Source organism: Convolutriloba macropyga, chromosome 3, assembly GCF_964194025.1.
Source record: "Convolutriloba macropyga chromosome 3, txConMacr16.3, whole genome shotgun sequence".
In the NCBI taxonomy this organism is placed as follows: domain Eukaryota; kingdom Metazoa; phylum Xenacoelomorpha; order Acoela; family Convolutidae; genus Convolutriloba; species Convolutriloba macropyga.
This window is the reverse complement of record NC_134470.1, coordinates 26,104,420-26,121,692: the sequence shown is the minus strand read 5'-3', so window position 1 is coordinate 26,121,692 and position 17,273 is coordinate 26,104,420. Positions and strand designations below refer to the sequence as shown.

The 17,273-nt window shown below is 34.1% G+C and overlaps 1 protein-coding gene across 1 annotated transcript in view; it reads left to right on the top strand.

Moving 5' to 3' along the window:
* Positions 1-17,273, top strand: part of LOC142336105 (uncharacterized) — a 211,573-nt gene that overhangs the window by 145,594 nt on the left and 48,706 nt on the right. The window contains exons 2-9 of the mRNA XM_075384652.1: positions 7,710-7,880; positions 7,995-8,094; positions 8,160-8,226; positions 8,303-8,356; positions 10,790-10,881; positions 10,984-11,086; positions 11,588-11,712; positions 11,855-12,060. Coding sequence (XP_075240767.1) covers positions 7,712-7,880; positions 7,995-8,094; positions 8,160-8,226; positions 8,303-8,356; positions 10,790-10,881; positions 10,984-11,086; positions 11,588-11,712; positions 11,855-12,060 — 916 coding nt within the window. The 5' untranslated portion in view covers positions 7,710-7,711. The remainder of the gene's footprint in view (positions 1-7,709; positions 7,881-7,994; positions 8,095-8,159; positions 8,227-8,302; positions 8,357-10,789; positions 10,882-10,983; positions 11,087-11,587; positions 11,713-11,854; positions 12,061-17,273) is intronic.

Genomic DNA, 17,273 nt, shown 5'->3' with positions numbered 1-17,273 from the left:
CATCTATCTACACAAATCAACAAATAAGTTCATTTATTACTCCATAGAAAGTCAATAAAAACAGTCATCATCCAAGAAATTTCATACGACGAAAAAGAAAGTAAAAACAACAGTTAAAAACAAATGTAAACATTTCAAGTAAAATCTTCGAGAAAGGGGTGTCGACGCCATTGAGACCTTAATCTATGCCTTTAAAGACTTTTATATGTTCTTTTGTGCCTTATTTTGAACGCCAATAATGCAATATGTGAACTCTCAATGATTTCATAATGTGACAAAAGGCAAACAAACGGGCGAATGCCAACGAAAAATTGGACAATGCCTAAAAATGAAAAAAAAACTGTGAAACCTAGTAGTATCAAGCCAGAAAACATTCACTTAACGCGTAAAACCGCAAAAAGATCAAAATTGAAATCAGTAGAAAGAGGAGGAAGAAAAAGCATTCATTTTTTGCCAAAAATAAGCTAAAAAGTTTACCAAACTAACAAGACAATAGAAGAAAAGTTGAGTAAACCGTTTTTTTTTTGAAAATCAAACACTTTTAAACGCCAAAACGACCAAAATTTTTCAAAAAAGAAACCAGATACATTAATTTGGAACTACTTAAAATCCAATTAAATCTATCAACATTGAGCTTTGATTTGAACTGTTCTCTTCTTTAATTCACAAAAAAGACCGATTTTTGTAGAAAAGACTGACTGATCACAATCCAAATTACTTTTGGGTTGTAACAGTCCGGAAGATGACCAAATTCAGCCTTGCTATTACTGTTATTCAATTAAGAGCACTCAAATTTTTCCAATGCTGTGGATCTAGATAATTTGTTAGTTAAAGATTCAAAAAAGGCATTTTCAACAATCATAGAGTAAAGTTAGCGAATAACGGAAAAATTTTAATTTCAAACTCCTCTCAATTGAAGTGGAAGCAGGAATAGCGCCATGATTGAAAGATTGTGTTAGTTGTTTTTGGTGTTTACCTCTGGCTAATGTCATCAAAGTGGACTAAAGTAGCTTATTTCGTGCAGTTTATCATCAAAAAGTCTGATTTTTAAAATATTTAGCCAAAGTTTCAGCCAAAAATATAAATCAAAGTAGCCAACAAAACTTTTTTTCCCTAAAAAACAAAATCGACTGTTACATTGTTAACACTGTTATATTGTTAAATATTAGCAAAATTATTGAAATTTTAGGCAAAATTTCCGGAAAAAATGAATAAAAGTAACGCAAATCGGTCTAATAATCACAAAAACTTAAACCACGATAAATCGCTCTGAAAAACAAAATTCAAAAAAGCCCTTTAATTTTATATTTTTCGATGGACGGGCTTCTTAATGATATCACTCACAACTCTCTAAAATGAATATGTCGATTGGTCAAAATTGAATGAACAAAAAGAAATCAATTGATATATAGTCTCTCCCACCTCAAGAGGGGTCGGAAAAAACATCTGCATTAAGATAGCCTAACTGGGTCACATTATTCGCAAGTGGATTTTATTATGAGTTAGTTTTTCTTGCTATTAAGTAAATTGTTTTCGTTCTATTACTTGGTGTACCCAATTTAGAAGAACGCTTTCACTTTGTTCCCATTGAACTTGAAAACTCACAAAAAGATGTCAAAACATGATAATTACTGATGATTAAGCCACCTCCAAAGAAACCAGAGTTTTACGTTTTTCCAAAAAACAGCTAACAAGAAGGCTCAGCCAAATAAGAGCTACTAAACAAGTCTAGACTAATTATTTGTAAAATAATTTTGGAGTCCTACCTCCGTGATTGAGAAAATATTGTCTACCTTCTGAAACGGAATATTTCTAAAAAAACAAAGAGGCTGACATCCATCCGCAAGTGAGAAAAACCAAAAAAATGTTTTTCTATCGTTTCAATGAAAAATTTTTATTAAATCCAAAAAACTTATTAATTGGGCCCCCTGAGTTTGTTAGGAAAATAGATCCAAAGTTAGTTAATCGATTCTGCATTTTCGTAAAGAAGCAACACAAAATTGGCAAAATTGCTTCACTGAATCAAAAATTCAAAAAAAATTTTTCTGACGTTTTGATTAAAACATTTAATAGATCCACAAGAATCTAATGATTAGGCACCTTCAGTTTGTTAGAAAACAAGCTTCAACGTTATTTTACCGAAATTGAATTTAAGTAAAGAGGCAACTCAAAATTGACAAAAAAGGCTTCTTTCCCCGAAAAAAATCAAATGTTTTCTTTACATTTTGATTAATATTGAAATCAGTAGAAAGAGGAGGAAGGAAAAGCATTCATTTGTTGCCGAAAATAAGCTAAAAGTTTACCAAATTAACAGAAAATAGTGAAAAAGTTCAGTGAGCCGTTCTTTTTTTGAAAATCAAACACTTTTAAACGCCAACACGACAATAATTTTTCAAAAAAGAAACTAAATACATTAATTTGGAACTACTTAAAATGCCAATTGAATCTATCAACATTGAGCTTTGATTTGAACTGTTCTCTTCTTTAATTAACAAAAAGGACCGATTTTTTTAGAAAAGACTGACTGATCACAATCTGAATTACTTTTGGGTTGTAACAGTCCAGAAGATGACCAAAACCAGCCTTGCTATTACTGTTCTTCAATTAAGAGCGCTCAAATGTTTCGAATGCTGTGGCTCTAGAAAATTTGTTACCTGAAAATTCGAAAAAACGCATTTTTAATAATCATAGAGTAAATTTAGCAAATAACGGAAAAATTTTAATTTTAAACTCCTCTCAATTGAAGTGGAAGTAGGAATAGCGCCATGATTTTAAGAATAGGTTAGTTGTTTTTGGTATTTACGTCCGGGTAATTTTATCAAAGTGGACTAAAGTAGCTTAGTTCGTGCAGTTCATCATCAAAAAGTCTGAATTTTAAAATATTTAGCAAAAGTTTTGGCCAAAAAAATAAATCAAAATAGCCAGCAATACTTTTTTTCTTTAAACACAAAATCAACTGTTAACTTGTTAACACTGTTATATTGTTAAACATTAGCAAAATTATTAAAATTTTAGGCAAAATTTCCGGTAAAGATGAATAAAAATAACGCAAATAGGTCTAATAATCACAAAAACTTAAACCACGATAAATCGCTTTGGAAAACCAAATTCAAAAAAGCCGTTTAATTTTCTATTATACGATGGACGGGCTTTCCAATGATATTACTCACAACTCTCTAAAATGAATATGTCGATTGGTCAAAATTGACTGAACAAAAACAAATCATTTGATATATAGTCTCTCCCTCCTCAAGAGGGGTCGGAAAAATGATCTGCATTAAGATAGCCTAATTGGGTCACATTATTCGCAAATGGATTTTATTTTGAGATAGTTTTTCTTGCTATTAAATAAATTGTTTTCCCTCCAATATTTGGTGTATCCAATTTAGAAGAACGCTGTCACCTTGTTCCCAATGAACTTAGAAACTCACAAAAAGAAGTCAAAACGTGAAATTTACTGATGATTAAGCCACCTCCAAAGAAACCAGAGTTTTAAGCTTTTCCATAAAACAGCTAACAAGAAGGCTCAGCCAAATAAGAGCTACTAAACAAGTCTAGACTAATTATTTGTAACATAATTTTGGTGTTCTTCAATTAAGAGCGCTCAAATGTTTCGAATGCTGTGGATCTAGAAAATTTGTTACCTAAAAAGTCGAAAAAACGCATTTTTAATAATCATAGAGTAAATTTAGCAAATAACGGAAAAAATTTAATTTTAAACTCTTCTCAATTGAAATGGAAGTAGGAATAGCGCCATGATTGCAAGAATGTGTTAGTTGTTTTTGGTGTTTACGTCCGGGTAATTTTATCAAAGTGGACTAAAGTAGCTTAGTTTGTGCAGTTCATCATCAAAAAGTCTGAATTTTAAAATATTTAGCAAAAGTGTTGGCCAAAAAAATAAATCAAAATAGCCAGCAATACTTTTTTTTCTTTAAAAACAAAATCAACTGTTAACTTGTTAACACTGTTATATTGTTAAACATTAGCAAAATTATTAAAATTTTAGGCAAAATTTCCGGTAAAGATGAATAAAAGTAACGCAAATAGGTCTAATAATCACAAAAACTTAAACCACGATAAATCGCTTTGGAAAACCAAATTCAAAAAAGCTGTTTAATTTTCTATTATACGATGGACGGGCTTTCCAATGATATCACTCATAACTCTCTAAAATGAATATGTCGATTGGTCAAAATTGAATGAACAAAAACAAATCATTTGATATATAGTCTCTCCCTCCTCAAGAGGGTTCGGAAGAATGATCTGCATTAAGATAGCCTAATTGGGTCACATTAGTCGCAAATGGATTTTATTTTGAGACAGTTTTTCTTGCTATTATATAAATTGTTTTCGTTCCAATATTTGGTGTATCCAATTTAGAAGAACGCTTTCACCTTGTTCCCAATGAACTTAGAAACGCACAAAAAGAAGTCAAAACGTGAAATTTACTGATGATTAAGCCACCTCCAAAGAAACCAGAGTTTTACGCTTTTCCATAAAACAGCTAACAAGAAGGTTCAGCCAAATAAGAGCTACTAAACAAGTCTGGACTAATTATTTGTAACATAATTTTGGTGTCCTACCTCCGTGATTAAGAAAATATTGTCTACCTTCTGAAAGGGAATATTTTTAAAAAAACAAAGAGGCTGACATCCATCCCCAAGTGAGAAAAAACAAAAAAATGTTTTTCTATCGTTTCAATGAAAATTTTTTTATTAAATCCAAAAAACTTATTAATTGCGCCCCCTGAGTTTGTTAGAAAACGAGATTTAAACTTGGTTTATCGATTCTGCATTTACGTAAAGAGCCAACATAAAATTGGCAAAATTGCTTCATAGAATCAAAAATTCAAAAAACGTTTTTGTGACGTTTTGATTAAAACATTTAATAGATCCAAAAAAAATCTATTGATTAGGCACCTTCGGTTTGTTAGAAAACAAGCTTCAACGTTAGTTTACCAAAATTGAAATTTAGTAAAGAGGCAACTCAAAAATGACAAAAAATTGCTTCTTTGTCTAAAAAAAATCAAATTTTTTGCTTACATTTTGATTAAGACTTAAGAGATCCAAAAAACTTTTTGAGTGGCCCCCCTCAGTCTGTTATAAAACAGGCTTCACAATTTATTTGTCGATTTTTTATTTTAGAAAAGAGGCAACTTAAAATTGGCAAAATTGCTTCTTTGACTCAAAAAATTCAAAAAAACGTTTTCATATTGTTTGAATGAAACATTTAATAAATCCAAAAACCTACTGATTGGGCCTCCTCAGTTTGTCGGAAAAGAATCTTCAAAACTTTTATCAATTTTGCAATTTTGCGAAAGGCGATTTAAAATTGCCAAATTCGCTTCTTTGACTTTAAAAAGTCAAAAAACGTTTTCTAACGTTTTAATAGAAGTTTTCAATCGACAACAAATAAGTTTTTGAACAGATCCCTTCGGTTTTTTTGAAAACAAGCTGATTATTTTTAAAATTATTTTGCAGAACCGCAAAGAACGGACAGTAAATTTCCTGAAACGCTTCTTCAAAAACACACCTACAAAAGTGTTTCTGTTTTCTTTGATCTTACTTGCACACAAATAGCCGAGCGCCTAATTAACGAGTTAGTACAAATTCGTACAAAAGTCAGACAATGACACCTATTGTGTTTTCTTTTTTGTGTATACTACTAGCCAAGTGCACTCTTAATTGAGTAATATGTACTGAAAACACCTTCTCAAATAAAAAAGGAAGAGATAAGAACTCTCCTTTCTTTAGCTCAAAAACAAGAAAATCAAAATTTCCCAAATAACTCCCCAATGAAAATCGCTCACGCAAATAGTCCTTTAGAGTTCGAAAACTCAAACGTAAATTCTTCTTTAGTCAGCGGTCTCAGAATTAGCCGAAAGAAGTCTCTTTCCCCACTTTGGTCTCAGTAATCACCAGATAGAATTTTTGGTGTCAGTTGTTACCACTGCAGATTAACTTCAAAAATTAGTGTCAGTAGTTACTATAGCAGAAAGAAGTTTTAAAGTAAAGATTTCGAACATTTAGAAAAGAAAACAAGAAGAAAGCAGTTCAACTTAAAAGGAAATAATTTCAAACGAGCTTAAACACAAAACAATTTGTTTTGCCTGCTTGTCTGTTGCTCAAGTTGACTAGTCGCACCGAATTTAAAAACATTAAATTTTTTCAACACAAGGTCTAAGCAGCTCTTCTATAGTGGCGTGGTTCAGTCGCCTTAAGAGTAATAAGTCGGTCAGTTGTCAGTCCAAATTATTCTTAATTTCGTTCACGTTGTTACTTTCGGTCGAAGATTTTGGAAAACTATTCCAGGCCTTGGCTATTCGTACTGCACAGAAATTACATCTGATATCCTATTGTGAGTTTGGCACTTTAAGTTCATATGAGTTTTTTCTGCCGTCTCTTTCACTAATGCTGAAATACTGGTAGACAATTTTGATGAAATGAGTTACATAAACCATTGCTACATAAACCAAACTACATAAGCCAATAGCCACTAATGAATATTCTCCGGCTCCCAACATTTCTTTGACTAAATGACATTTTGATGCGTATAAAGTTTGACCAAAGCTAAGAACGCAAACTTGCGCTAACAGATGTTCAAGAAGACCAAAAAGAAATGCACATAATTCAAAAATTAAGTAATTCATCAAACGCCTAAACATCAATCGGCGGAGCAAATATACAGATGCGAGTAGGAATATTGTTTCGAAAAATTGCATTTTACCCGTAATGTTAAAAGTTTTCAGTGAAAGATTCTCTGAAAAAATTAGCTGCACTTGACTACGACGGAAATGGGAAATATTTTGTTCTTTTTGGTGTTGATTGACCATTCACAATTTAATTCTTTTCTTGGCTGAATAGTATTTTTAAACTGAAAGCTAGGGTAACGGCAATTGAAGACGCAAAGGCATCAATGTAGCTTGTATCATGGCTGAGATTTACCCATTGTTCAGTCATTTGTGACCCACCAGGGTATTTTGAATTTAGTCAAATAAAACCTCCAATTTAATAACTTTGTGATTAAAGCCGTTTTTGGAAGCGCACTCCAGGGGCATCGACTGTAAACCAGGAGTAACAACATTGTTAGACACAAAACGATGGCTGTTAATCATTCAAGCCCCTTCTTAGTGGTCTTGTAACATTACACTCTTTGACAAAAATAAATGCTCAAATTACAGTATAACATGGTAAAATGCCTGTTTCTGATACGCAGATTTATTACCATCCGGATTTCGGTTTCCCCTAAAGGGAGTTTTTTTTTTAGTCGACTGAAATCGATATAATTGTAATTCTTCTAAGTTTTAGAGAATTGGTATCAACTGGTCACCAATTTATTTATGTTAATTTCTTCTTCAATTCTACCAATTTCGAGTAGATTCATATCGAACTAAAGGGAAGGGGAAATCGGGCTGGTAATAAAAATGCTGTTCAAAAATATGCAGTTTACCATGTAAATTAGCACTTTGAGCGTTTTCTTGGTCAGTATAGCCCCCGTCCCAAACCGTAAATATAATATAATGGGGACAGTTCTTTCGTGGAGGGGTGGGCTGGCACGGGAACGACCTGAATACTAAGTCCCGCAAAAAATGAAAAAAAATTGTCAAACTGTTCTATACTATCGGCTATCAGGAACTCGCTATTCCAGCTGCTGTAAAGTGACTAATTAGTGTGTCTGAGTATTTGCTTTGATTTTTTTTCATTTTTCAGAGATGCCGGCTCAGATCTTTTTTAAGTTCAAGAGCCAATTAAAGTTTGACTCAATTACTTTCGATGGCCTGTCAATATCAGCCAAGGAAGTGCGAAGGTCAATTGTCGCTAAGAAAAAAATGAAGATAGACGAGTCGGACCTGCAGCTAACCAATGCAGCCAGCAATGAAGGTAATGCTTGTGAATCTTTTTTCGTTGAGTTTATTATTATTATTATACTTTTAAAACTTTTTGACAACGGCAGTGGAAATGCGTCATATAATATAAGATGTTGGTGTTTTCTAGAATATGCTGCTGACGAGGCTTTGATTCCTGAAAACACGTCCCTGATAGTTGTGAGACTACCTCGGGGTTCTGGATCTGGCCCAAAAGTGTACAACCCAGTGTAAGTTTTTGTTTCATTTAAAAAATCAGCTCGGCTGGTTTCTGGTAAAGAAAGAATTGTTTTAGTGATAAAACGACTACAAAAATGAGTTATACATCCTCATTTGCCCAAGCACAGGCGGCAGCACAAAAGGTAGTCTCTCTAAATTGAATTTAAACTATTAATTTTGTCATGCATTTTAACACTATCTGATTACTTCTGCTTTCAGGAACTCGCAATTCAAGCTGCTGCGAATCCGCAAGTGAAGATAGCAGATTCAATTGTAAGTTTTTTTGGATTTAAATACTCTGATAATTATTGAGAAAACATTCGAGAGCGAGTGTTCTTAACATATTTATCAAAACGGCTCCTGGGTGTCACAGAAACTTTCAACATAGTCGATCAAAGAAAAACGAAAGGTTTGACCGTAGAGTAAGAAAATCAGGATTGAAGTTAATCAAGACAAGTCATGTGAAAGCGGAAAACTTAAATTAAATTAATAATTGGTCTGCGTGAAAAGATGCATCTTTTCTCCCTTTAATTGCTTTCTGAGACTTTGGATAATGAAAATCCAAAAGAATCCTAACTTCTGTTTTCTTGCTGTGAGATTTACGTCCACAGAAATGGAATAAACAGGTAAAGCATGGTGGGCATTAAGTTGCTGAACAGCTCTCTTGGAGTTTTACTAGTCTCTAAGGGTACACCGAAGCTGATGAGAAATAAATTCATATGAAGTGTAATTTTTGCGAGTTGGACCCATCTCTGCACCCCACGCTCATATTACAGTTGTAGTTGTTCTGTAGCTCAATATTCGAAAGGATCATTTTCCTGCTATTTTTTATTATTAATAGCCACGCCATATTTCGCTCCTATTTTAAACGTGTCTCGAAGAGGCCTTATGGTTTTGTTTTAAAAGTGAGCGAGGAAAAAAACGGACGGCCAGGGAGTGAAGGAAGTTTGAAAAGGTCGTTTCGGTGTACCATTTCGAACAGCTGAGAAAGGGGTGCTCATTTTGTTCATATCTTTTGAAAAAGAGCGAAACATACATCTGAAAATTTTTTTCGCTAAATAAGTGATTTCGTTTTGTTTTATTTTCGTTTTGTTTTATTGCATATACTGTCAGCTGAATTGAAACCTACTGGGTGTAGGTAATTCCTACCACTAATTAAACGTATTTTGTGCAACATTTCTCAAGGTTTTTAGGCTTTGCCTTTTATAATGTGATTAATTTTTTTCTCGATTATTTGCAATTAGGCTTTTACATTGTTGTGTAATTTTTAAATGAAAAAGTAATTAAATATCCCTATTTTTTGTGATAATTAAATTGGCAATTTTGTGTTTTATTTCCTTAAGATTGTTAGTTAGATAATAGCTATATGCAATTATAGTTTTTTGGCGAAGAAGACTTCGAGTCGTTACCTGAATTCTGCAGTCTATATATATTTTTTACATAGTCAAACAATTTTTCCGCTTCACCTTGGTTCAACATTTCATCTTTTTTTTTTTACTTATCTAGGCCACTTTAACGTTTAGCTAGTCTGCTGACTCTGCATATAAAGAGCAACTGACCAGCTAAGCAACCTGAAATAAGCAGAGTCATTAAATAGAAACTTAATAAAGCCGTATTTTATTTGAGCGCTGCTTAACTTTTTTGTAAGGCCTTTCTCAAATGCTTATTGGTATTGATTCTAATCTCTCTATCTTCTGTTTTTTCAGAAGTCTTTTCAAAACAGATCAGTCTTGACAATGTCGATGCCGCTTGGGGGTTTGGAGGCGTGGACTTGCCTTCTTTCTATTCTGTTCTTTGGTGTTTACTCAAAAATCCTCAGTTGGTTACCTTTATTACATTGTTTCCACGTGCCTTATTTGGTTCCTTCCCGGAGCAACATCTTCCATATGGCTTCCAGTCGTCTGATCTGCTCCCAAGTTTTTGTCTTTAAAGAAGGGTTCTCGTTGAATACACAGGCTGGTATGTTAGGGAAGGTCGACCAATCAGAAAATGATTTGTGGTTAGTGGATGCTCGTCTTCGTTGTCACTTCTGACGTGCGTCAAAGGGCGCGCATTAACTAAGCATTCTGTTTCTGTGACAATGGTTGTGAAGACGTCCCAAGTCCATTTGGCGGAACCCAGATTCAAAAGAATAGCGCGTTTTACTATCTGTACGAGCCTAGCCCAACCAGGAGTGCCATAATGACAATATCGATGCCTCTTGGGGAGTCGGGGCTGCTGGGTTGGGGCTTCGTCTTGCCTTCTTTCTAGTCTGTTCTTTGATGTTTCTCAAAATACCTTAGTCGATTACCTTTATTACATTGTTTCCACGTGCCTTTTTTGGTTCCAAATTCTTCTTTTCTGAATCAATATCTTGAAGTTTACGTTGATTATGACATTTTTGTGAATGTCATTTTGAAATGTTTAGCGCCAATGTATGACGATTATCCATGTTGATAACAAGCTTAACTATCAAAGAAATTAACTTTTACTTTTAGTACAAATTTTAATTTTATATTTTAATCTTGATCATGGAATTCAATCGGGAATTTTTTTCCGGCAATCTGGCGGGTGTGTTTTCAAATATACTCCTCAGCGATGCCGCAAATGTGGTTCTGCATTCTATCGACTAATCGAATTTTTCTGATTCAAAAGATTGCTTTGACGTAGTTTCCTTTTGAGGAAGAATCGAATCACATGTGATTATTAGAAAAATGGTGTTATTAGGGAAGTATGGATATATCGAAGATGACTGGATCCGAGGAGGATAAGATAGCCACAATGCAAAAGTATTCGGGATCTGATTTTGACCCTTCTAAGTAAGTTTTCTACTCAATTTTCTATCATTTTACCAAATTTTTAATTGCTACGCTGATTCAATGTGGATTCGACTTGAAATGCTTTTAATTTCTGATTATCAGGTACGTGAATATGCCAGCTAAGCCTCCACCGAGCTACATCTGTCACAGATGTGGGCAACCTGGGCACTTCATTAAGTACTGCACGTACCTCGGACCACCCAAAGTAAGAGTTTCGAGCAATTTTTTTAAGTTTTAATGGTGAACACAATAGTCACGGGCAGAATAGTATTCTCAACTAATCATCTGATTAAACGCGTGCGCAACAATTAACAAAAGCTATCCTCGAATTATGAATAAAATTGTATGCTATTAAACTAATTTTATGCTGGTTACAGTCGTTCTCGTCAATTTGTATTTTGTCACGCATTCACGGTAGAGATTTATTTAAAATGACTTTCTTATTCAGGATGAATCCAGTCACATGTAATTAAAGGAAAACTTGGGAATGTTCAGCAATTTGAGACTGTTTTGTTGGGAAATGGTTTTAATAATAATGGTAACGGACATCAATAGAGTTGAACCAGTGCCCGTGAATAGTTCTGAAAAATCTGAGATATATAATGATATAAAACTGTGCCCGGTACAACAAAGTGAATGATGCAATGAGTAATTCAGTGTCAAATGTGTCCAGTCTTTGCCAAAAGAGTAACGCATCTGTTAATAGGCAACGACACAGCAAGTGAAAAAGGCGACAGGGATACCAATGGTGCATACAAAACCTGCTAGCCAAGATACTCCTGGCGCTTTGCTTACGTCCACTGGCGACTATGTGGTTCCGATCATTGACAGGTAATGGTAGTTTTTTTCTGAACTAGTTTTCTCATCAGTGATAATAAATTATAGTGATATATTTGGAGAAAGTGATTGTTTCGGCTTTCTGATTCAGTGGACTGCAGTAACATTACTAGATTTAATTAATAGTTTCTTTCAGTCAAGCGATCTCGGAAGGCAAAGTGGAGAAGCCTCCGTTTTTGGAAAGTGATTCGGACGAGGAGAGGAACCCAGAAACCATCGAGGAAAGTCCGGAAGGAGCCAGTGGTCTTCACATTCCCAACTCATACAAATGTCAGTTGTGTTCTGGACCGTACAAGATGGCCGTTATCACACCTTGTTGTGGAGAGAGCTTCTGTGATGACTGCAAGTCTATTTCAATTATCCTTTTCCATTTTCCCATTTATTGCAGATCTAAAATATATGCTTGAGCAAATTTGCCAAATCTTAATGTTTAATCCTGCCGTATAATGTATGTTCTAGATTTATGTGTAGCTTTTTGTTCAGAGCGAGGGATGGAATATTAGGCGAACGTAATCTTGGCAAAAAAAATTGATTGGGCGAAAATCCTGAGCTAAATTTTGTGAAAATTGGCGAATAACAATTAGAGCACTTGAAAGAAGTACTTCAAAATCTACTTGAAGCATTGGAGTTATCAAGTGTCCCCCAGAGTAGTTAAATGCAAAAGAGTTGTCGTGCATTGGAAATTACTACTCAGTGGCATGTTGAAAATTAGTACTCAGTATCATGTCGAAAATTACTACTCAGTGGCATCACTGGCAATGAATTTGGGTTGAAAATGAACGCGGAAAGAATATTGAATGTTTCTTAGAAATAGCCTTAATGTAAGTAATTTAGAACTACTGTTTGAAAAAAGGCATAGAAAGTTGGGGTAGTTGGAGTTCGACATCGCGAAAATGTTCAAAGTTAAAAAATTCTGCCAATTTTTGATTGATTTTTAAGCTTTTTCTCGCTAAGACCATTGTTATAGTCTCTTAACTACATCGTGTTATCAAGCGGATATGCTGTACCTCCTTTAAGAGTTTTAATTGGTATTCGCCTAATTTCCACGAAAATTTTTAATAGCCGCCAAGCGATAGCTGGGGCTCTAACTGGCCTTCTCTTGGTTTTTTTACAATCCGCATCGGTACTCAGTCCTTGTTTGTTAGATGTTTTCACACCTTTTCCATGACTTTGAGTTTTCAAAACGGGATAAACAGGTAAAGCTGAGCGGGCATCAAGTTCCATTAGAGGATTTTTAATTATGTTGAAAAATCTTTCAGGCTTTTTTGTTTTAGTGACCAATGAAACAGCTTTGAGGCTGAACATTTGTTTATGGCTAATTTTTAATGACCGAGATGAAGTTTGGGGGATATTAACAGCCCAAATATCATTTTAAAAATACTTGCTAATTGTTTTGAAGTTTTTTGAACAGTTTTTTAAAGTTTTTTTGATCATTTTCAGGCTTTTTGTTTAAGGGGGCAACGCAGTTTTTTTACAGCTTCACATAATTTTTAATGACCGAGATGAAGTTTGGGGGATATTAACAGCCCAAATATCATTTTAAAAATACTTGCTAATTGTTTTGAAGTTTTTTGAACAGTTTTTAATTGCTCTCAAACGAAGTTTAGCAATTATATTAGTCCTGTCGGTCTTTTTTTTTATGCGATTTTTCGCTTGACCAATTCTTCGTCTGACGCTTTTGACTTTTCGTCCTCAAAAACGGGATAAACAGGTAGCGCCCAGCGGGCATTAAGTGCTCTTAGAGCCTTTTAGCTCTGTTTCAGCTCAAACAGTTTTGGAGTCTTATACTTATGGTGTGAACAGCGGTTCTTAGAGGTTGAAGACCCCCCCACCCCCCCCCACTGCTGACCCCCCCACTATTGCCCCCCCCACCGCCCTGTTGCCCCCACCCCCCCACCCGACTGTCGGCACCCCCGTGCACCCTCCCCCCTCCCGTGGCTAGCTACTGACGAACAACCGCTAGCTAAAAACGCAAATTTATACTAATTTTCACAATTTTTTTCAAGATTTTTGAAAATTTTTGTCAGTTTTTTAAGTTTTTTCAGCCCTAGCAGCGCTAGGTGTCAAGGAATCCACTCTAGGATTTGATAATAGGTTATTGAATAGTTTCTAGTGGTAATAGAATGGTTTCAACATTTCAACACTGCGAATTTTTTGCATTTTTTTGATCAATTTTGCAAATTTTTTCAATGTTTTTGAAAGTTTTTGTCGTTTTTTAGGTTTATCCAGCCTCAAGAGCTAAGGAACCTCCTCGAAGGTTTAATAATAGGTTACTATGTAGTTTCTAGAAGTAATGGAATCATTTTCAAGATTTAAACATCACGAATTTTAGCATTTTTTTGACAGAAATTGCTATATTTTTAAAATTTTTTGACATATTTTTATTATTCAAGATTTTTCTGCCTTAGGGTTCAGACAACCTCCTGAAAGGTTTGATAATACGTTGCTGCATAGTTTCTAGTGGTAATAGAATGTTTTTCAACATTTGAACATCACGATTTTTAGCAATTGTTGGATAAAACTTGTTGGATAGCAATTGTTGGATTGTTGAATTTTTTTTTTCAAATTTTTCAAAATTTGTCATTATCTAAGTTCTTCCAGCCCCAAGAAACCTCGTATAGGCTTTGATAATAAGTTACTGAACAATTTTTATTGCGATAGAATAGTTTTGAACTTTTTGATATCACAAATTTGATCGATTTTTTAATAAAACTTATGATTTTTTCAATTTTTTTTGAAATTTTTGTCATTTTATTTGCAGTTTTTGAGTTTTTTTTTGAGTTTAACGATTAATACTGGCCAACGAAGCTTTTTAAGTCTTGCAGATGGGTTACATGACAAAAATCAAGAGGCAAAAAATGTTCTTTGAACATTTTCGTCACTGCGAAATGTGGAAAGTTTTCTTCTGAATTTTGCACTTTCAGTTTTTTATATGATTTAGTTACTAACAAGGCTAGAATCTCATGGAAAAAATTTCGAGCTCTCTCTCTTTCTCTCTCTGTGTGTGTTGGTTGGCGTTTCTTTCCTTCTCTTTCTCGCTCACGTTTTACCTCGCACTCTCTCTCTCTCTCTCTCTCTCTCTCTCTCTCCTTAACTCTTTTGTTGACTTCAGCGGCTGTTATGTGGCGTGATAATATCGTCTATTAACCTAGCCTCACGCCTCTTCAATCAAGCGAAAGCTAACCTCACTAAACAGTGGCTAGGTGCTGACAACCGCCCGCATGTCGTTTGAGAGCAATTCGCCCGACGTTAGTCGGTTATGTTTTAAAGTTTTTTTGATCATTTTCAGGCTTTTTGTTTAAGGGGGCAACGCAGTTTTTTTACAGCTTCACATTGGGGTTTTCAACCGATTTTGTCAATACGGAAGCTATTATGAAGTTCCAATCTAAAAGATTTTTAAGAACTTTTTGTACTTTTGAGCTATTTTTTCGAGGTTTTGATAAGTTTTTGTCCTGATTGGCTCGCAACCCAAAATTGAATCCCAGCCTAAAGCTTTGTTTTTTGTAGTCTTTGGCAAGCAGTTGCTGGTTTTGATGAAATAAGCGTCTTGAACGTTACGGAAATACTAAATAATATCAAGTTTTTGTGTAAAATTTTCTGTTTTTCCTATTTTTAAGTGATTTTTTAATGTTGTTATTTAGGCAAACTACCACATAATTTTCAGCCTATCTTGATGCTTGGTTCTCGAATGAGTTCTAAAAACAAAAATGTTTTCGAGGACAATAACACCCAAGAATAGCCCCAAGATATTTTAGAATAATACCAAGATTGTTTTTTCGTTGTGCTATTGTGTAATATCTTGGTGTTATTGTCCTCAAAAATTTTTTTGTTTTCAAAACTGATTCGAGAACCAAGCATCAAGGTAGGCTCAAATTATACGCGTTGAAAAATTGCACATTAAAACCACAAAAAAAACAAAAATTTTTACATAAAAAAAAACAAAATTTTTACATAAAAATTTATCATTTTTTAGTGTTTTCGTTACGTTCTTTTTTTAAGTACCTGCTGTTAAAAAAATCTTCATTTCTGGGACTTTTGCTTCCTTTTGTTTTTTGTCTGTGAATGCCAATTTGAGCTTGGTTTGTCTGTATTTTCTCGACTTTAATTTTTTCTACTTTAACAGTTCACTCTACAGTTCGAATTCTGTTTTTGACAATTCTCTAATAATGTAAAAGAATTTTTGTTTCGCTTGAGTTATCCAACTTTTCTGTTGGCCAATTGAGGATTTTTCACGTTTTCCATTCAATTCTTTGGTTTGAATTGTAATTCAGGACTTGTCCTGCTATGTTTTTTATTTTGTCGTCAAGATTTTTGTTACGACCATATTACGTCAATCTCTTCAATTTACTTTTTGTTCATTTGTTCATACAATTTCAATTGAACTGCGTGCGTGACGTCCTTTTTCACACTTATTGGAGCGAATTTTGTTCTTTCCCGTTATGAAGTTTTCAATCACACGTGACGAAACTCTCAAAAATGACCTCCTCACTCTCAAATTGACTTTTAATTACTTCTATTCAATGAGATATGGTCAAGTGAGTGCGTGTCACTAAATGGAGGTTATTTAAGAGCAACCAATAGAAGCAGCAATAAGTTATACAGATTCTTAACCAAAATATAACATCTCAGCAATTAGTAAAGAAATTTCCTTTGGCGTTTTTGTACTATCTTTTTGAGACCACAGATCTACGAACCTATTGCCTATATTTTCTGGCAACCGGCCAGCTATGTTAGTTCAGAATTCCCGCTTAATCATACAAAATTTGCTTTTGCATAATCCATTTTTCATTATTGAAATCAGTTTTTGAAACAACAAAAAGCTTTAAGTAGAACCAACTCTTAAGACACCAACGTTCTCAGGTGACATAAAGAGAAATTTCGGAGCTATAGCAATGAAATGAAATGAACATGAAATGAAATGAACATTTTAGCTCCTGTAAAAATGTAGCGAAATTAATTGCTCGTAGGGTGTAAAAGTCGCCCAAGACAAGAACGAAGAGCAGAATGGGCTCTCATAGTAAAAACTATAAAAATAGATTTTTTCTGGTGATACAGTTGAATAAAAAAGTGCAGATATCTCCTTAGAAATGACGATATGTAGCAGCATATATGAGGACACTATTGAGCCAATTGGCTCGTTTTCAAGTGCTTCTTGTAATGGAGGAGAAATTTAATACAAATTTTTTAGCAATAAATTGTCCTTTTGCATACTACAGAATCCTTCCGAAAAATAAGCAGAAATGAATTGTGGCGGTCTTGTATGATACAATTTTGCGCGTTGAATTAAGGAAAAATTTAATTTGGCGAATTATCAGGCTTTGATTTTATCTTTTCTCAGAGATCGTATGCAAGAAATGGTGACTAATGATTTTCCCGAATCTTATGCTACAAAATGTATTTCAAGAACTTTTAGGACCACAGTTTTTCAAAAATTAAGTTCTAAAAATTAGTGGATCAACTGGATGCATGTTTGCCAATGCCTACATCTTGGGAGAAATATGTCACACAAACAAAAGAAATAATTTAGATGACCGCCTTGAGCACGAATCCTGTGT